At 38.5% G+C, this 21,877-nt stretch overlaps 1 protein-coding gene across 1 annotated transcript in view; it reads right to left on the minus strand.

Moving 5' to 3' along the window:
- The window catches only part of LOC120506817 (WD repeat containing planar cell polarity effector), a 147,871-nt gene that overhangs the window by 27,356 nt on the left and 98,638 nt on the right, over window positions 1–21,877 (minus strand). Inside the window, exons 14-15 of the mRNA XM_039718826.1 lie at window positions 15,687–15,750; window positions 9,563–9,665 (exon numbers count right to left, since the gene is read on the minus strand). Coding sequence (XP_039574760.1) covers window positions 9,563–9,665; window positions 15,687–15,750 — 167 coding nt within the window. The remainder of the gene's footprint in view (window positions 1–9,562; window positions 9,666–15,686; window positions 15,751–21,877) is intronic.

The raw sequence follows: 21,877 nt of genomic DNA on the forward strand, positions 1-21,877 counted from the left end.
GTGATGATTGTAAAGGTCTAATTACATCCAGTTCTTTACCTGCTGTCTTGGTTCTATCCCATTGAGTGGACAGCAAAACTCCCAAACACACACGGGAATAGCTTGGGGCAGTACACTTGACAATGATACACGAAAATAAGGCACTGACTAAAGCCTGTGCTTGCTTCCTTCATCACTGGTTGAGGAATATTTCTGGAATGTTTTACTGTTAAAATTCTGTTTATTACAGTGATCAATGTGGGGCTAACTCTTCCCTTACGTATCTGAGGCAATGGCAGCACTGTGAGCAGGGTGATCTGGGCTCACACTGCAGAAGAGGGTGCCCACACAGGATCCATATTTGCCTTCATTAACTGAAGATTTTGCCCTTTGGTGGCTAAAAGCAAGGGCCTAAGTTAAGCACTTGGTAGCTCTTTTCTTTGGCCACAGTGCATCCTATGCAGTAAAATAAATAATTAATTGCAGCCATCACCTTGCATCTGTGTGATAAGAGTTTGTATTATTTAAGCAGAGGTGTGGTGAAATTTAGTAGTGAATTTCAAACAGGATTTAGGACTGGGTTCCAAATTCTTTAGTCAGAGAGTGAGCTCATATAAGGCTCCTGATGGTTCACCAGCATCTACCAAATAATGTAAAAACATATCCTGGTAGTATTCTGCAAGGTGTCTGGGGTGGCCCCAGAATTTGCTCTTCATGTAGTGCACTTTAGATGTATTTGGAGGTCTCCAGGGGGGATTTTAGCAGCAAGAAGATTATCAAGAGAAAGGACTAAATTCAGCAGAGGTAAATGAGTAACTCTAGCAAGATGTAGCACAAGTTTCATTAGGCAAAAAAGAAGATCTAGTTGTTGTGAAACAATGTTAAATTTTTGGAAAAAAAAATAGAGAAGCCATGCTTAGGTTTTTTAACACAAGACCGCAGGAAAGAATATTGACTTCCACATTCCTTTACGGGAAAATTTTTAAACTATCAGTTAAGTGGTTAAGCCATGGAATCTAATTTATGTAAGAACCCTACCCCAACTTTTTACTGATGTTGTGGTGTCCCAGGGCTGGGAGGGCAGGAGGCAGAAATCAAGTGGCTGTTGCAGCTTTGATTATCATAAAGATGATGGCAGTGTGACTGCAGTAAATGACTAATTAAAGTGAACACTATACATGCTTATAAGCTATCATTAATGATATCTTTCCATCGTATTAAAATATTTTGCCATTTCATAATATCAACATTGCAGAGATAACCAACTGGCTCACAATCTGTTTTTAAGACTGAATTTATAGTTTGAAATCTAGTACTGTTCAGGACTTTTAGTGTCTTGAATGCTGTGAAAAATATTATTGAATGGCAGGTATTATTCATGCATGAGTTGGGGAGTTGCAGATATTTCATGGCACTGAGATTTAAAGCAAAAAGAAGTGTCAGTGCAGACTAACTGACAGGAAGGATATTTAGGGAAAAATAATTCAAATAGCTGAAATTAAATACAGAATGTATGTTTAGGAAAGAAAAAAGTCTTTAATTCTGCACGTACTTACTGCCTTGTGCTAGGCACTGCAGATCACTTTTTCACCAATGGTTTTTCTTAAATAACTCTTCATTTCATCTTCTGGCCAAGTGTGACACTTCAAAAGTGCAGGACTGAGAAGAGCAGTGGATGCAAAGCTCACCCTTGGGCCCTGCTGACCTCTTCCCTATGACTCTCACCAGCTGTGTCCTGATTAGAACTTCCCAGTCCTGAGATGGGATTTTAACAGGGAACTTGGTTTTGTTAGGCTGGAAGCACTCAACAAGAACCACCATCAGGTTATCAAACACCCTAACACCTGCGGTGGGAATTTTTCAGGGGTGAACTGTCAAGCAGTCTCTTGTGTAGGAGTCTTTGGAGGAAAACAGCCTCAACCTCCGTTTTTGCCGTTGGCAATTCCACAGTATTCCCACATAAGGACCTGTGGTGTGCCTGGGGAGTGCAGTGAAAGAGGAGGAAATAAATAAATTGTCCTTCAATGTTCCTGTTTGTCTGTTTGATCTAACACCACATGTGCAAGGGTTCTCATATTTACAAGAGTTGTTCCTTCTGAGCACAGGGACCTTCAGCTTCCTCCTGTTACTGACTGTGCTCTGCCTGATCACTACTTCTAAAACTCACCTGCACAGGGAATACTCAGAGATAACTCTTTGAGAGGTGATTCTAAAAAACCTTAACACTGAGAGACTACAACCCAACATTAAACTGCCACCTCGCATCAGCCCACCATCGCACCCCTTTTCCAATCCCTCTGCTGTCACGCAGCTGATGTGATGAATTACAGCCTGTCACATCACGTTACATTACGCAGAGCAAACAGGACAAAACACATACCAACTGCCATGCAAATATGTGTTTGCCAACGCTTTTCAGCGCGCAGAAAGAAGCGCAACCGGCGAGTTCCCCGTCGGAAAGCGAGAGGTTGAGGGACGGCTCCAGGGTGTGTGAGACAAACATGCCCCTGACACACCGTGAGCACACAGATCCACAGCTCCCAGCCAGCTGCAGCAGTTATGAAAGCACCTCCTGCTTGTGATTACTTTTTTGTTCTTTCAGGAAACAAAACAAAGCAAAACAAAAACCAAACCAAAACAAAAAAAAAAGCAGCAGCGGCTTCTGTGATGTCATGAAGCAAAATACAAATACGTAATAATTCCTCTGGCTTGTGTTCAGATTCAGAGCTATTTTCATGACTGGCCAGATTTTGGCTGTGTATGTGTAAATATAACACCCACTTATGTACACACACACGTGCATACTATGAGATGTGTGAATATATATTACATATATATTATGTGGCTTTTAACTGCAGTCTTTTAGACCACATGTGGGCCTTTTGAAGCTAATGGGAGATTTACCAGGGGCTTTTTCACAGAGCTGTAGGCAAGAGTGGAATCCAGAACATATGAATATTATACTATAATGATATAGTGTAAATCATCTAGTTTGACCTACAGTGAATTAGAGGCTATTAAATTTCATCCAGCTATCCTACACCAAGCCAGAAAAACATGTGTTTGACTAAGCATAAATTGTATTTGGCTAAGACCTACTTCCCAGAAAGGTATTCATTCAGTCTTCATGCAAAGACACTTTCCATGCATCAATTTCTTTGATAGTTTGTTTCAACAGTTATTTTAACTATGTGTGCTTTCTATTTAAATTTACTACAGTCTATGGACTGAAGTCAGTGATGAGAAGCCAAATTCCTACTTAAATTCCTAGCTACAATGTCAACAGCTTGAGTACTGACTTGCTTCTCTTCACTTCAATGCCATGCCATGGGCATCCCTCCGAGATCTTTTATGCTAAACTATTCTTTATTGTGTTACATCCTCCCCCAAGGTGTAGCTCTGTAAATTCCTTTCACTTTTGAAACTTTCTTCTTGATCTGTTGCCACTGAAAATATGTTGTTTACTTGGTAATTAGTGTCATCCTTCACTGTTGTCTGTGTGCATCAACTTGGCTGGGGGTTATAAGGATAAAATGGAATTATACTGAAGAGATCTGAGATGAGTGACCTCACATGCCTTGCAATGTCCTACTTGTTAGTAGAATAAAACCCTATCAGGTACAGACAACTCCTTTCAGTTTTCAGAATTTGGAAATACTGGAATTTTTTTTTTCTTGTTTGTTTTTTAATAAACCAATCATAGTATGTGGCTTCAGGTACAAAAAATGGAAGTCCCTAAGACTGGCAAAAAATAGTAAATCTATGACTTCTGGTAAGATTTTTTCATAATCAATAGGGCATAATTTTACTGCTAGCAGACATTACAAAATATGAGGATCATTAAAATATGAAGGAGAAGGTGTCCTCATTTTGGGCATATAGTTGTGCTTTTTAAATCAGTTCTGTAGCGGGCAAGAATATGTCACTATAAAGAAGGGGGAAAAATGGAAGGCCGTGATAATTCTAAAGCTTGACACAAAACTATAAATCTCTTTCAAGTGAAGATACACAGATCTTTGTGGAGACCTCTGCAGCTAAACAAACCAACTAGCCTTTGATGTACTCATAATTATTAGGGGCTGAGGATTATGACTTTAGGCAAAGCTGTCTAGCAATGGGAAGGTATAGATCAAACCTGACATCATGACACAAGCAAGAGGAGAGGTGAGATGAGGTGGAGCCTAAAGCAGCTTGGCTTACTGTAGACTTCAAGTAAAACAAATGACTCCACTTCTTGAAAAGAACACAAGGAGGGGAACAGTAAGTGCCTGTAACCCTCAAGAGAGTAAAACCCTCAGTGCCGCTGGAAATTTAAAAATAGGATACAATGCCTTGAGTGCTGGCTGCTGCTCCCTCCTCTTGAAGCCACTCTACACCTTGGTCCTTCCAAACCAGGACTTTGCAGATGGCAGCAGCTCTGGTCATACCATGTCCACCCATGAGATTGTTGCTTGCTAAAACCCCCTTCCAAAGCCCACTGAAGATGGCAGAAGTCCTTTCGTTGTGTTTAGTGGGCTCTGTGTCAACTGGTGTGTGTGGCTTGATATGTTCAAGAGAGTGTGTGTATATGAGCACAGTTAAATAATTCCAAATTACTATGGAGCTTCAAAGACACTCATCTTGGGTGGCACACAATTAAAAAGGTGCTTGTGGAAACTAATTTCTTGCCATAGGTGAACTGCCAATCATACTTAGAAAGCATTTTTCATTAAAAATGTTTTTCTGGCTCTCTGGGGAAAAAGTTACATTATTAGAAAAATAAAAGCAAAAGGTTTGATTCCAGAGGTTTTGATTGACTTAAACTGAAAATAGAAATAAATAAATAGGAGATCTAACACTCATACTGAAGGGGGCAGGCTCCAAAAAAACTTTAGTATGAATAGGTGTCCCCCAAGCCCTCGCAGATCACAGCTCAGCTGTGTCTGGGACAATACCTTTGAAGCATGCAGTAAACATGTTATACAGTAAAATAAAAGTAATTAAATAAAGGCCAAGATTCTCAGTTAACTTGAAACTTGATAGTTGACATGAGAAAGCTGCACGTGCCAAGGAAGAGCAGGAAATGAAGAAGGCTTTGCCATCAGTGTCAGAAAGGGTACGTGAGGGTGAGGAAGAATATTGCTTGAGAGATGAAAGGAGTCATTATGGATCAGAGGAGAAGGAAATGTTACCAACTAGGCTAATGCAAGGCCAGAGAAGGTTACAAACACAGGGGGACAATTCCAAACATGGTCTTGAAATGCAAGCAGGCTCCCCTGGACTGTCAGGAAGAGGGGAAGATCTGAGTAAATGATAAGTGATTTGGCAGACTGTAATGCAAGACCAGACTGGTACCTCAGACAAAACACTGTAGGATGTGTCATTATTAATTATCACAAAGAACATGTAAGCCATTCAATGAAAAACACTACCACAAAACTAAGATAAAATTAATTAATTCTCCACTTAGGGTTCAAACTGGTGATGTTCCTTGCTAGTGAAGTGGAACATTTAGGGTCCCTACCTTTTAAATGTCATTTTTACAAACACTGTGGGAAATTAGACTTCAGTCTCTGTGAGAACTGATAAGATTCCTTATCTTGCAAACAGTATGGAATACTTCCAGAAATATTTTAAAATTCTATTTTAAATGGAAAAACCTCAAGTGCTTTCATAAGACATTAGTGAACCACCAAAATGTTAGTCAGTCCCATCTAGCATTTCAGAACAATGCAATTATCTGAACATCAGTGTTTTTGTTAAGATACCTCTGTTAGAAATGTTGCCTAAACATTAGTTACTAATATTCTGAAATTCTAAGTAGAAATACAAGGTTTTCCAATTTGCCTTTCAACTATGCAGCAGTTATCTGTCTTGTCACAACACGAATCCCTTTTGGGTGAAAGCTGTTGATTTGAAGGTTAAAATCACCTTGCTAGGCCCTAATGTAATTTGTTGGAAGTTGGCCTTGGGAAACTTTCTGACACTGCCTACATATGCTCTTCGTTGGATATTCATTGAGCAATGATGTCTGAAGGGCTGAGCTCCTCACCTCCATGATCATTATTAGCTATGGCATTTCTTAACAGGCTCTGCCATGTCAGTTCTTTGCAACTCAGGTTTTACATTAGCAACCCACACTTTACAGCACCAAACAGACTCACTCTCCCACCACAGAAAATACTGTTCCAGGAGAGTACATGCCAGGTTACGCTCATAAACAGAATTTATTAGTAACCTACATATATGCCAATATTGAATAAATTATTTATTCTCTCTTTTAATCAAGTGAAATGAGGTGCACAGCATACATTTCAGGCAAGGCTAAATGAGAACTCCCTGACCTCATTAAGGAACTTGTGGATCTACTACAGAAATAATTCAAAGGAAAATGTTTGGAAGAAGAAACCACAAGATCCATGGCCAGTGGTCTGCTGATCAAATAAGATTGGGGAAAGAGGAGATAGCTAATGCCATTTCTGAGATATACAATACCACCACTTCAATCTTCTCATCCCTCAAGATGCATTTTCACAGGCTGTCAAACATAAAATCTTATGAGAATACTGATCCTCAGAAGATTTTAATCAGATGAACAAAATACATGATTCTGCCAAAACCATAGTTCACCTGATGCTTCATCTTGCTCAGCAATATTCTCACCAAGCTACTGTGCTCTGCAGGTCTACAGATGTTTTTACCAGATGCCCACAGACCTCCTTAGCTCCTCAGCTTTGAAGATGGCTTCTTCAAAACAGTGTCCAGCAAACTGCAATCATGTGATGATGAACTGAGAAGAGCCAAAATTTAGAAACCTTAAAAAAATCAGCCTATTTTTAGTTTTATCTTGACACAAATATTGGTATAATATATGTGAGGAATCTACCCATATAGAGCTCTGGATGACGTCCATAAATTTTAATTATATTGCCATTCTACATTATTTGTAGGAGCTTGAAACTTTCCTGGAAGTCTGAGTTTGAAATACATTATGCTTGAAGTGAGCCCTGTACACAGAAATATCTTGACAAATTAAATCTATCTGGGGCAAGATGGAGCACACTTAAAGGCTTGGGAATCAGCCAGAAGCACTGACTCATCTTCTTTTCAAGCAGTGCTGAGCTGAGGTTTGGGGATGGGCTAGCTCAGGAAATTTCATCAGATATTGACATATGACAATGGTTCACTTTATATATATATAGATATATATCTATATATCTATATCTATCTATCTATCTATCTATCTATCTATCTATAAGAAATAAATTGCAAAGGTGTCCAGTATAAGCTCAATAGTACTGGTTGCACCTTGCTGCTTAGGTTCTGTCTCCTTGTAAAAACCTGAAGTGGGTGTTCAAGAAGTTTGGGGAGAAGTGTGACCATTGGTGAACTGAGTGGCTGCCAAGTCCAGAGAGCAGGGACCAGCTGAAGAGATCTGGGTTTGGGAAGAGGTCAAGTGACACAGACTTGTTTGAAATTGCATTTTAAAACTTCTGGCTCTGGCATGATTTTTTTTCTCCCCCTGTCAAAGTATTAGAAAGATACAGCAATTTACATATAAAGCACTCATCATCTTTTGTTTTCATTGGGTCCACGAAGTTCATACCTCATGTCAACTTTTTTGCCAACAACCGTTTATGAAATAAAAACATCATTAGACGGGACGTTGCAATAAAGTACAACAAAACAAAACCTGTGGCTGAGATTTCACATGTTTAAGGTGAGACTGAATCTGCAGCGAAACAAACTCATGGGAGATTCCTGTTTATTTTCATACAAAATGAATTGGATGCAAATTCATTACTGTTTAGAGAATGAATCTCAGTGACAGTTTGTCCCTAGGGGCATTGAAAAGTACTTTAAATCATCCTGATAGTTAATTATTCAGCAAAAGTCTTTATCATATAAAATGACTTTAATAATTTATGCTAATGGAGCATTGCAGACGTAACTGTAGGACTGGTCTGGAGGAGGGGAAGACTTTGTGCCTGCACATTTACTGCTGAATTGTAGTTACACGTGTATGGCATTTGATATGCAAGGAAGGCATCTGTGATCACCTCTGTTCTTTTCCCTACCCCTCTTCCTGCATGTCCATCTACAATGATACAAAAGGCTCTCACTAAATTTACAAATAGCCCAGCTTCAGAAATCTACTAATCATGGTAGTTTGCAAGGAATTAAATGAAGATACAGATTAGAGTTTAAATTTTCTGGGTTAAGTGTCAAAGAAAAAATAATGATCAGATGCAAGTCCTGGGCATCTCAGTTATATTTGGTGCAGCACATAAGTACCTAAGAGGGAAGAGAAAAGAGGAGAGGAGAGGAGAGGAGAGGAGAGGAGAAGAGAAAAGAGAAGAGCACTTTAAAGTGCCCATTAAGGGATAACCTAAACAGGTCAGGAATTTTTTGAACTCGAGTGGTGGAAAGGCTTGCCCAAAAACTCAGTTATGGTGGAAAAATAGCTTTAAGTGACTTGAGCATGAAAATGAAAGACTGAAGAGAAGAGTTCAGAAGAGGCACCTCTTGATTCCTATTCTTCTGGAGAGGGAAGGAGGTGCTACTGTATTGCAGTAGCCTTGAAAGTCATGGATTTATACAATCTATAGAAATAGGCACATAAATGCATATATGGCCTCTGTATTTCTAGGTACAGGAGTGGCATTCCCTTGTATGCTCTGGGTAAGCAGGGAGATGTACAGCTCTAAAAGAATCCCAGGTTACCCAAGGTCTTAAAGGTTTTGTGACTGGCTCACAAAAAAGCCTTCTGAGCTTTAATCCTATTCTACTTCTTGGCGCTCAGTGCTTTCCTCTAATGATGCAGTAGAATAAGCAAAAACAGAACTGTGCAAATTTTATACAAACAATTTTAGGCTTTGTGGGTTTTCTTCCCTTTGTCTCCAGACACCTTCTTCTTGGTTCATGCTATAAGCCATGAAATCAGAATGGCCTCATGTACTTGCATCTCTTCATGTCAATTCAGAGGAAACACAAGGAGAAAGTGAATGAATTCTGAGTTCCCCTGCATGAAAAGTCATTTGTGTTTCAGCTGTTAATCTCACACTGCAACTTTAGCATTGCTATTCCTTATGGAATGGCAAGAATCCCACTTCATGCAAAGCTGCTGCTTTAAAGCCAGGATGTGAAGCTGTGCTCACATCAGTAAATGCTCCATTTGAGCGCTGCCAAAGTATCAATGCTGGATGTGGCTGCAGTGTGCACCAGCAAATATTTAGAGGTCAGTCAAATTGCCGTGCCTGGCCTTAAATGTTGATATGAACAAAGATTTTCATACTCAGTCCCTTACCTCTTGCACTCAGTTCAGTTTGTATAGCCTGAAATTTTCTATATAGCCACAGTATAAATCTTTTTGCTTCATAGCTATCCTCACACGGGTACTGCAAGGCAAAGCTGTGTGATTTTTATAAGCCTCCTTTAGTTAGGAATAAAAATAATGTTCTTTAGAAACAAATGAAAATCCGGTCTCACTTTCAAAGAAAACAATGCAATCAAAACAATAACCCCTCTACAAATATAACAACATGTTCTACAGGACAAGTATTGATTAAAACAAAAGGGCTTTTTAGACACCATTAATTCTTACCAATTCCAGTAGTTATTGATTCTGCATCAATGTCATTAGCCTTTCTCTTTGCCACTTCAGCTAGTGCCAATTCACCCTTATCTAGAGCAAGGTAATGGATGTCCTTTGGAAATAAAGAAGAAAAAAGATTAATCTAAAATGAATCTCAAAGGACCAACAAAAGGGATTTTGAAAGAAAGAGGTTCTTTTATTATTTAGATCACAAACACAGATGGAACTGATGAACCTACCATTACATTTTAATTCCCTCCAACGCAAATATATTTCCTTACTTGTGCTGTTGAATACAGCAATGAATAAAACACTGACCAATCAGGCACTGATAAAAGCAAAGCTATTGACTCAGTGTATGAAAGAAACCAATTTGTCGACTTTTAACATAACTTCTGTTGAATTAAAAGAATGTTGATAGGAGGTGGCTCTGTGTAAACCAGATCTGAAGTATTGGAAAACTCTTGGCCGACAGCCTCTATTTGGAGCATGCTAAATGCAGATGTGTTGCTTAGAGACCTGGGCTAGTGGTGGACCTGTTAGCAATGGGTTAACAGTTGGACTCAATGACCTTTGAGGAATTTTCTAACCATAATGATTTTATGATTTGAAGGTTTCCATCTTTTAAGGACTAATTTTTGTCTGAATGTTGTCATACACTCACTGTTGAAGGCTGTTACCCTCACTGTTCTGTGGGTAAGAGGGTGATGGTCCTCCCTGTGCTGACATTGGAAGCAATAAGAGCAACAGTGGCTGTTCAGTGGCTTTAACATCCACAGGGTTGGCATGATTCCTGAGTCACTCCTGAACAACAAGGGGCTTTCCAAAAATGATGTCTAGAATTTAGAATAGTTGTTAATACTCTGGATCTAGTCTTTTATATAGAGTCAAAAACAGAGGCTGCAGCAGGGGTGTTATTATTATACAGAATTATAGAATGGCTTAGGTTAGAAGAGATCAACTCATTCCAGCTCCCTGCCCTGGGCAGGGACAACCTGCCCTTCCACTAGACCAGTTGCTCCAAGCCCCATTCAACCTGGCCTAAAGCACTTCCAGGGATGGGGCAGCCACAGCTTCTCTGGGTGACTTCTGTTCCAGGGCCGCACCATCATCACAGGAAAGAATTTCTTCCAAATATCCAATCTAAACCTGCCCTCTGCCAATTTAAAGCCATTCCCCCTTGTCCCATCACTGCATGCCCTTATCAAAAGTCAAGGCTTTTTATTGCGTATTAATATTTGAGGTGAAAACTACCTGTACTACATACGGAGCTCTTAGTGGGAGAATATATTCCTGCAGACAAACTACTCTCTCGCTGCCCTTGGTTTTGGTCCTCAAAAAATAAAAATTTATTCTTGACCATTAATCAAGAGACAATTAATCCCCTCCTCTTCTGGCATCACAGACACGTGCTGCTCTGTGCATTAATTGTGACACAGAAAGTGAGAAAAATCCAACAACAGTTGCCAAAGTTTTTCCCCCACTACTTTGTTGAAGATGCCATTTGACATCCAAAGATTTGAGTTACTCCTTTGTTCTGGAAGCCATCTGCTTGCAGGAATTAAAAGAGAAAAGAAGTGTTTGCTGGAAATACTGACCTCTGCATGCCATAAAAGCAACAGTGTTCTCCCTAATGTGAAAGATATCAGGTGAAACCATTCTTCTTGATGTGAGTTTACTGCCATCTGCATCAATATCAACAGAAACTCTTACAGGAAAAGTGACTTTACTCTAGAAAGACATGTTTAGATGAAGAAAGTGAGAGTAATAGTGTTAGGAGAAAGACATGCTGCTTTCAGTAACCCCTCATTTAAAAACAAGAACAAGAATGTTAAAACAAAAGTGAAAATCTTAGAGAAACTGCGATGATTATGCAGGAAAGCCTGGAACTGACTTGCAGGATCTGCAGAGTCTGCAGGAGACAGCAGTGTCTTCTCATCACAAACACAGGTGTGACCAAAAAAATGTGCAAATGTCTTGGAGCAGAGTAATGGGTTATGAACCTGTGGTGAACTCTGTATTTCCTCTCTTTGTAGGTCTAACTTGGTTGTCAGGAGAAAAAGGCCTGAGCAGCAAGGTATGATTTCTATGAAGATTAAACAGCAGATACTGTCGCCTTATTTAGATAACAATAGAAGACCCAAGGGCTCTTGGACAAGTCTGAACTTACAGAGATTCAGATGTACAGGCAGACTTATTTAAAATACATTCTGACAATGTTTAATGATTGTTTTTTTGTAGCTTAAACTATGAGAAGTATTGTATACCTCTGTGCAATTTCAAATAGTAAGCTCGAGGATGGAGTGGAAACAACCGCAGAAAATGATGAAGTTTTGTCAGTGAAGAGCTTGTGCACTCTGTGTATTAAAGCAGCTGTTATTTCAGGTCTTGGTTTTTTCCATTTTCTGGTTTGAGTAAAAAAATGTAAAGGTGTTACATATCCATCATTAACTAACAAGGGCCTTGTAAGAAATAAAGGTTTGTAGTAGGTTGGCAAGTGGCTTTGCTGTTCCTCAAGTTGCTGGTAATGAAGAACAATAAAAAATAGCCTTTGCCTCATCTCTAAATCAGCTTTAGAGAGAAAAGATTACAGACATGAAATCTCCTAATTAGACCATTTCAGATCTAATTTAGGTGTTTCTCATTCAAATAAACCAGCATAAGTGATTTTTCTAAGAATTTATAACTCTCTGAGTAGATTAAACTAGAAAACTGAAAAACCAGAAAAGAAGCACCAGATTACAGGGTGCTTTAAAGAATGACAGGAAAAAAAGGAATTAAATTATCTGAATATTCATAACAGATTTTTTTCACACAATTACGTAAGAATTTATAAGTCCAAAGATCACATCTCTCTCAAACACAATGGTGACAATAAAAACAAATTCCAGCTGCTTATCAGGAGCTTGCTGAAAGGGTTTTATTTTATCATTTAACAGTTTGCTTACTTTTTGGACTACTTCCCTTTCCCCCTCACCTTTGTGACTCACAGAGCTGGCCGTTGGTGAGCAGAAGTCATTTGAAACACGATGTGCATTTGTCTATAGGATATTTCTGGGCAACACTCCAACATTTCTTCGAAGCATGCACTTTCCTCATCAGTGTATCACCTAAGATCTGACAGTTTTATTAAAGTGTCTTTTCCTTGCATTTTTTGCTACCTTTGGTACATGGGATAGCCTTTTGAATTTTCAGCAGCTGAGAGTTGGACTGCACTATAAAAGCATTTCAAGCTAACAACCTTTCCACTGCTTGATCTTTTCTGTCACAGATTGGATCAGTCACTGTCCAATACATGGAGCTGTTGTTCTTGATATTATGTCCTTTTCAGTTATTTTATTTTTCTTTTTGAACTTTGTAGGAGATGATATTAATTGATGGACTTGGATGTGACACAAGGGTAAAGCTCAGGGAGAGACACAGCAGTGTATGTGTCTTGCTATGGCATCATCTAGTGATGCTATAGCTATAGCTGTAAGCCTTTTTTGTTTTTTCTTTTTCATTTCTTTGAAAGAAATTAGCCCTCAGACAGCTCTCTCTCAAACTTCTTTGCAGTCTCAAAACAAATAATGGGAAGGCTGTAGAGCCCTGTTTGGTGAAATTGAAGCTCAGGGTAAATTCTCTAAGATATAGGACATTTTCTCAGAAGTCTCAGGTGATGGGTCAATGTCTGCATGCTCCTCAACCTCTGTTGTATCTATTCCTCTCTATCCTTTCCTTTTCGTTTCTTCTCTGCTCCCCTTTAATAAACAGATCTTTCTCTTTCTCATTTTGCTTATGTCATCAGGTAACTTTATTTAGACTACTATTTCTTCTTGAAATCTCATTAAATTAATTGGGAATAAGGTGACTCCAAGAGCTAGCTGAGGTTTTAAAAATGGATAAAACTGCTTTAAATATATGCAAAATCAATTTGTATATTAGTAATTGCATTTTGCCCTACATAAACAATATATAGGAATCATTCAATATTAAGCAGAAGTGAGGGATACACAATCCTTGCTTAGCAGTAGCATTGTTATACTAATACCTAGAAGGACTGTAAGGTTTCAGGGAACAGGTTATCTAATTTTCACATGGTATTAAGCACAATGAAGCCAAATTCCCTAGAAATTACCGTGACACAAATAAATACTCTTAATGACCTATGCATGTTTAAACTTCTTGAGTCCTGTACTTAGTGGACTTGTAGCAGTACCATGTTAGCTTATTGTAAAGTTTGTTCATTAGTGACTGACTTAGATGATGAATTAGCAAAATGACATTTCCCCAGAGGAGGCAGGGATGTGTGCTGCTTGTAGCATAATTTAGGGGCAACTATGAGGAATTTCAAAGGTAATGCAAGCAGAATGAGGACATTAAAGAGCTGGTTTTGATCCCACAATGACAAAAGCCAGGAGGAACCTTTCAGAAATATACATTTACATTTAAGGGCATTTGGTAGGATGGGAAATAAAGAGTAGGTGTTGAGAGAGGAAAGGAAAGGCAAAGAGTAGGAAAGGATGGAGTTAATTGCTTTGTGAACAGTGAAACTCCTCTTGAAGAAAGTTGGAGAGACTTTTTGTTGAGAGTAGAACGTGTTATCTATCACCTGTGGAGTCAGGTACTGACAGTCCCTCTTGTTAGCAGCTGTGCACCCATCTCAAGACCCAGCTGGTGTCTACCACCCTGATGTCTCCCACCGTGGCACAGAGGCACCCCCTCAATCCTGCTGTCAGCAGAGGGAAGGAAAGAGAAACAGATCACATAGAAAATGCTCTCAGTCATATGAGAGAAGGCCTTTAATGCAAATGCTGGGACATTTATTCTGTCAGAATGGCTAAAATTAGGGAATATTTATTATCTGTACACTGGGAGAGCCCTTGACAAAAAGCTTTAATCTGCTCCACACATGCTACAGTCTGAATCTTATATGTGGCTGCAGCAGTGCTTAGCATGATTAGGCAAAAAATTTGTATTGAAGAGGTTACATCCAATAAAGAGAGAAAAGGAAAGAGATGATCTAAAAAGACAGAAAATCAAGAGGAGTAAACATAGAACATGTAATGAATTTCCTAAAAGTCTGACATTTCCATCACATTCTTTTGATGCATACTTAGGAAAGTTTATCGCAGTATTCACATCTTTCTAATTAGATGGAACAAGCCAGATGATTAGAGCTGTGAAAAAAACATCAAAAGGTTCACACAACTTTTTATATAATTAGAAGGGAATTTTCATAACCCCTAAAAGCAGGATTTAATTGTGTAATTTAACATACAATTTAAATATCAAGATCAAACTAGCAGGGCAAGTGACTTAATGGGATAAATGATATTAACATCTAGTGTCAAAGCTTAATTTAAACAACAGAATGTCTTCATTATGCAAAAGAGTCAAGCAAACGAATCGTTCAAAGGGCCTTTTTTCAACAAGCCCTTTCCTATTGTTTCTTTGAAAACAATGAAATCAGCTGTGGAGCAGCAACATGCTGAGAGACTAGGAGAGCACGACTGGCTTTGTCCATCTGACCTCACTGTGACATTGTGGTGCAAGATCTTATAAAACAAGAACCTCCTGCAGTGCTCACACAGAGGACCTTTTAAGAGCTGGTTAATTTTACTTTTGTAGCTAATTAAATGGGAGGAGGCAGAGTGTGCATGAAATGTTAAAACTCTTGTGTTGATGCTGCTGAGCTTTGTTGTTTTAAAAGTACCAGCAGAAGCGTTCATAATTTGTCACTTTTCACAAAACAAGAAGAGACAAACTAAGAGCATTCAGGATCCCCAGGACATGGACAGCTCTTGTGACCAGGGCTCAGCAGTTGGACTTAAAGGAACAGATTAGAAATGTATAAGCTTATTAGAGTGAAAGATGACATTCACTCACATCAGGTCAGATGAAGAAAGGGAAAGTTTAAAAACATGTACAATAATTCCTGGAAAATTAAGAATAGCCTGTAGGCCCTGCTGGGGAAAATGTCAGTGACTCTGAAGATACTCAGTTCCTACTGATGAGTTTCATGATGTCAAAGGTAGAAAAGTTCTGTCTTCAGTATGTGTCCTAGGCTGCAAATGACCTGGAACTGTTGTAATGTGTGCAAAAGCTGACAAATAATATCCTCCAACAGACTCTGTCTCCAGAAACAACTCACCATGAACAGGTCCCGAGCACCGATGTCAACAGCAAGCAGAAATGCTTTTTCAAACCTCTGATACCTGAAAGAAAACAGAAACATGTCACTTGCTGAGGTTAACTTAAGAGCTGCATCAAATTTTGCTCATGGACAAAGTCCTTCAATGCTCACCAAAAGTGATGCCAAAGCTTTACTGGGGAAACCTGATAAGCTCATAGTCACATTGCAGAACTGTGAGTTAGGACAGTGACCACCCTTAATCTTCTTCATTGTTTAAAACCTTCACCAAGTGGTTCAGTGTTGAGTCCCATCAATCTGGTTGAATCAACATTGCACTGGCAAATGCTAATGCCAATGGAAAATTCTGCATTGGGCTAATGTCTCACTTATACTAGGCATAGATAACCATTATGTGACACTGTATTATGAGAAAGTGATTCTATCTGTACACATTTTCCTCTATTGCACATTTTTAACTGTTTAAAATTAGCTACGAAAATAGGCTTGGTGATTAGTTTTAGAAATGCAAATACCCCAATTTTCTTTCAGCTGGGAGGTAGAAGATTGATTCCATATAGAACAATTTTTTATTTGTCCCATTATGAAGTGGGAAAATTTCCCTTTCCATCTGTTAACAATTTCAACAATGGATTGTAGACACAGTTGTAGACACTTGAGGTTTGGAAGGAGATGACTTTTTTGCCCCAGTGGGGAAAAAAAAGCATTGTGATTTCTCAGGGTTAGAAAGATGTAGGCTGTGCTTGTCAAATGAATATTGTCAGACAGCATCACAGGGTGCCAGAATTTGTACAGCACTGCACCTTGGTGGTGTCATAGGAAACAGTGGGCAGTGCTGCAGCTCCTCCTCAGGCCGGTGTGGACAAGAGGAAAGATGGGAATCCTCCTTCCCCTGGCTGGGTAAAGTAATCCCACATGATGCACCACACCAGGATTCCTGTTCCCAGCCACAGCCTCAGCGGTTTCCTGGCTCCCTCCTGTTACAGCCTTATCGCTCTCCTCTCTTCTACCACACACTTGGAATGATTCATCAGATTGCAAGATAGAACCAGAGAGGACTTTTCCTCAAGGAATAACATTCGTGACAAGAAGGCATAATATGTTAGCTTAAGCAGAAAAGGAAATGCACTCTCCAGGTGAGGTTCCTAAGAGCTGGAGTGGGGAGCCCTTCCCTCCCTAAAGCTAATCTCCCTGCTGTGCCTTCCAAGTACTAATTTGCAGCCCTCCTCACAGAACCAGTTTAAGGGAGGGGAAGAGATAAATCAAAGTTAACCTCTTGATTGCCAGGGAACAGGCAGTGCACCCCCACTTTCTCATGCCTGTCTGTGCATCTGAAGTTTTCAACATGATTCCTATGACAGATTTTCCATCAAAATACATGGTTTTGCAATGATGCTTTTGAAGCTATACTTTAATTAAGAAAAGTAAGTAAATGTTAAAAGATGTGTATCCTGAACAGCTATCATGTTTATATTTTTTCCTGGCATATTTTTTTTCCATTATGGATTAAATATACATTCTTAGTACTTAGAGAGGAAATTGGAAACTGAACAGAAACCAGCAATGTGACTGGCTAAAAAGAATGTCTGTATCATTATTTTGTATTTCCAAAGTTATCACTACATAGACTATTTGAATGACATTTGCTTTAGCCAAGGAAAAAATGCCTGCAACCAAAAAATATAAAATAACTTTCTCATTTGATTGACTTGCAGAACAGAATCATGCCCTTAGGCTGTAATTTCTTTGCAGTTTCACAAAGATTTCAATTATTTTTTCTTTAATCAACATACATACTTCAGTCTCATTATGGCCCCTATTCATAGAAGTGTGATGTTAACTCATTATTTTCAGATCTGTACTAAGGAAAAAAAGGGGAAAAAGAGACTATCTAAGAAATACTCTTCACAAACCAAAAGTTTTGCAAATAACAATCACAGTTACTTCATAAATTATTACAAATTGAATTGCTTTAAAAGAAGGTAGACGTTACAAAGAAGAGTGACAAGTATTTTTTGCTTGGCCAACAGTATTAAATCCGTCAGGAATATCCAGCATTTTTTAACCTAACTTTATAAGAACATAACTGTTATTCTGAAACCCTTTGTTATGAAAGTTTTGTTGGTTTTAATGTACAGAAACCATTAGAGAGAGGTCTATATAGCATGAGACCAACCTCGAGCTAATAATGCCTGTTGTATAAGCATGCTTTATCCTAGGAAGGTCTCTTACTGTTGTTAGCACACTCACTTAACAGTTTATCAGCTCCTCCAACAAACAAAATACACCCCAAGTAAAACCTTCCCCCTTTTGTTCTTGTGCTACAGTCACCAGGTACAATATTTGCTCTCCAAAATGGAATCTCCAGGGCCCTGTGTTGAACAGTGTCTTCCCACCCCCTCCTCCTCCTTGCCCCTTGTTGCTTGGTTCACAGGAACTCCAACAATCAAGACTTATATGTCTCTTGAAAAAGAGAGATAAGGAAATCCACCTGCAAACCATGAAGTTCAGTCACTTGTTTGGTCAAAATGACAGGCAACAGAAATATGACCTTCAAGATTAGAACTCTGAAACTGCAATTAACTATGTAGGACACAGGAAAACATTTCCCTGCAAGCCATTTAGCAGAATACAACATTAACTTCAAATTCTCACATAACTAAAGAATATTTTTATTATATGCATTTCTGTATGTATTCTAAAACTGTATTAAAAAATCTGTTAGTATGGGCAAGGAAATCAAAGGGAAATGGGACTAATATAACAACAGGCATGTAGGTCAAAAATGGTCAAGGCAGAGAGGAATCCAGACTTGCCTTCCATGGTGAAGTGACAAACCTGCTGCCTGCCTGTATTTTGGGAATATGACTTAACTGAAAAGATGCCAGGATAGAAAAATAAAATAAAATAAAATAAAATAAAATAAAATAAAATAAAATAAAATAAAATAAAATAAAATAAAATAAAATAAAATAGTAATAAAAAATATAATGTTATCTGTAACTTCAGAAAGGTTATTCTCACTGGCATAAATAATAAGAGAATCAAATGTCTGGGATTTCCTTCTGTTGGCTGTTCAGAAATACAGTAATTTGAAACACAGTTGATCAAAAAAATGTGTATGGATTGCAGCCTGCAGAGAAGGGGCAAGAAGCCTCTTTGGTTTTTAGAAAATGTTCTACAAATATGTAAAAAGGCAAAATTTTTTCATCTGTATTCCACAACTCCTAAATTGAATGTGGTCACTTAAAGATAGAGAAACATTTTTCAGACAGAAAATGGTCAACTTGAAAACACTTGTAATATTTAACCATAATATTCAAGTGTCTTGTAAGACCTCCAAGAACCAGAAAAATAAAATAAAAATCACGTGGAGGGAGGAGGAAGAGAAGGGAGAGGGTGCTCATGCAGGCAAGCAATATAGTGCAGAAAAGATGGAAACATTTCTTTAGGGACTAGTTACAACCAACAAGCCTTCTTAGACATGCTCATCGACCATGTAAGCATATTCCTTGTGCTGGGCTGATAAAGGAGGGCTGCAGCAGCTTTTTCCTTGTCTTCAATAAGAGTACACAACATTTAGAAAATAATCTGCAGGGGAAGAGCTGTGGCACAAATAATATTTATAAGGCAATCCTTTTTAATGGAAGAAATTTCAGAGTCCTCCTCATCTCACAGTCCAATCAAGAGTGATATGCATTCAAAAAGTGGATATTAAATATGCACTGAGCAAACAGAACAGGAAAAAATGAATATTGAAATAATTTACATGTAATCAAACTACACTGAAATTAAGTTTTAATTGTTCAGTATTCCATGATGCATATGCAGATTTTAAAGTATTCAGAATATCAATCAAGTGTTTACTTACATCAAGCAATTGTATTTAAGCATACAAAACAGATGATGAAAATATGTTCAATCAGCTACAGCTCCCAACATTTACTGCTGGGCTTACATGATCACTTTTAATTCAGTTATTTCATTTAATATTTCAATTTAATAGCTCATTCTTTCATTCAATTTCTAGGCATCTTGCCCATTTCTTAAACACAATAATAATAATTATTCATAAAAGGAGCTGTTTCCTCATAAATTCTCATATCAGCAATTTTTGGAACAGAAATGATTTTCATGCTTTTTTCCCCCTCAAAATATGTTGTTATTATCTGAAATATTTTCCTTTTAAATTAGACAATATTAAAAAAAAGAATAACATCTGCAAAATGACTCTGAACCCCATTCTTTTGGAATTCCAAGCCAGAATAATTAAAGATTATCAGGTTAAAGAACCTAAAAAATGCGTGGCTGGGTTGCTAAGTGGTTGATTTAAATGGGGACAGATTAGTTTTTCACCAACTGTTGAACACAACACCACTGATTTAGGCATGTAACTTTATGTCAGCTTCAGAGCCTATTTACAAAACCAGGGCTAAAAGGACTTCTATATTTCACAGGAAAAATTCTCATGTGTAATGGTCCTTAAAATGACAACCTAGAAATTCTATCGAGCTCCAATGAGATACTTTAATGTAAATTCTCAGTAAATTCTGAAGACTTAGATTGCTGTGTAATCCATTATACATAAAGCATAGTATTAGTCAAAGGTTTATATCCTGCATTTTATATTGAAGGCTGAAAAAGTAGTACTTAAGAGTTCCTGGAGAGGAATAAATATATCAAGATCTCATATTTTTTAAAAAAAAACCCAGATAAACAATGAAAGAAACTCACTGTAAGCAAAAGTCAACCAAAATCCGAAATGGTTTTACCCTAATGAGTTCAGTAGGATGCCCTATTTTAAATAAGGTGGTTGTAGAAAACTGAAAGCAGCCTGAAGACCGGGACCTCTCCAAAGAACCTATTTTGTGCTTCCTCCTACACAGGCTCAGCCCAGTAACTCTTCCTGTTCCCAAAAGTAGCCTGCCAGAACATCCTCCAGACAACACTGTCCTCCTCCCAGCAGGGCACCCACGGCCCCCTCCCACCCGAGGTTTGAACAAGAGGCCATGTGGACCACGCTCGGTGTTCTTGATTGGCAGAACTTCTATCTGCTGAACTTTCACTGTAGCTTTTTGGGACGCAGATAACCTCCTGCATTCTATTTAACCCCAACTGGTTGCTGATTTTCACAAAACTTGCAGGCATTTGCTTATTTCTGAGAATTCTTCCCTGTGTTAAATTGGCTGAGGTTCCCCAATGATTTTGGAAGTTAGTAGGGAAGTGGCAGAAGGATCAATGGATGCATTGGAAAGCTCCACCCTCTGAGATGCCAGCAGTATTATTTTGCCAACCTGCTGCTATTATGCCACTATACTTTTAGGTTATGAGCTCCTTTGAACAGGACACACAAACCTCTGAGGAGGGTTCACAGCCTCGTTACCTTCTAAGATACCGACGAAGAGAAAGTGCTGCAGAGCACACCAAAGGCTAATGGAGAAACAGCCACTGGGTCTATGTGTGTGTGAGTCAAGGGGATAATCTCCTAAATTGTATCCTAAATTGTATTTTAGATGTAGGAGCTCTAAAGGTTGTCCAGGCATAATCTATACATCCCTTCAGGCCCAGATTTAGCAAAGCATTAATGCATGGGTTTATGACCTATAATTTTCCATGGGCCCTAAATATGGGCATGTTAAGTGAAATGCTGGATTTGTGGCCTGAGTGACTTCTTTAAAAACAACTCCCTTATGGAACCTTTCAAAGGTCATACACAAATAGGTCTCAGGTAAGTCAGCGAACAGCCATGAGAAAATACAGTATACTAATACAAAAATACAAGTATCTCAAGGCACCCAAAATTTCAGTCACTTGAAAGATATTGTAAAGTTACATATCTCTGACCTAAAGGAAGTCCACCCATAAATTAATAGATTGTTGGGTGTAGAACTGAATGCCCTTCACATCAAAGGGTACCCTCTGGTTTGAAGCAAGAAAGCAAACAAGCAAACCAAATTAAAAAAAATAGGAAGAAAGAGAAAGCTAATAAGGGGAGCCAGACAGAATGACTCTCTGGCCAGAGAAAGCCCTTGAGGGCTTTAACTGGTTGTGAATCTTGAGGTCGTTCCCAAACTAACCATAAAAAAAGTTAATAATCTTTGCATGTGATTCCTATCTTCTAGAATGATATTCTGCTCTTGGAAACCAATATGTATTTTTGAGTGAAATAGTTCAGGTGACTGCCTTACACA

Source organism: Passer montanus, unplaced genomic scaffold (genome assembly GCF_014805655.1).
Source record: "Passer montanus isolate IOZ18808 unplaced genomic scaffold, ASM1480565v1 scaffold40, whole genome shotgun sequence".
Lineage (NCBI taxonomy): Eukaryota > Metazoa > Chordata > Aves > Passeriformes > Passeridae > Passer > Passer montanus.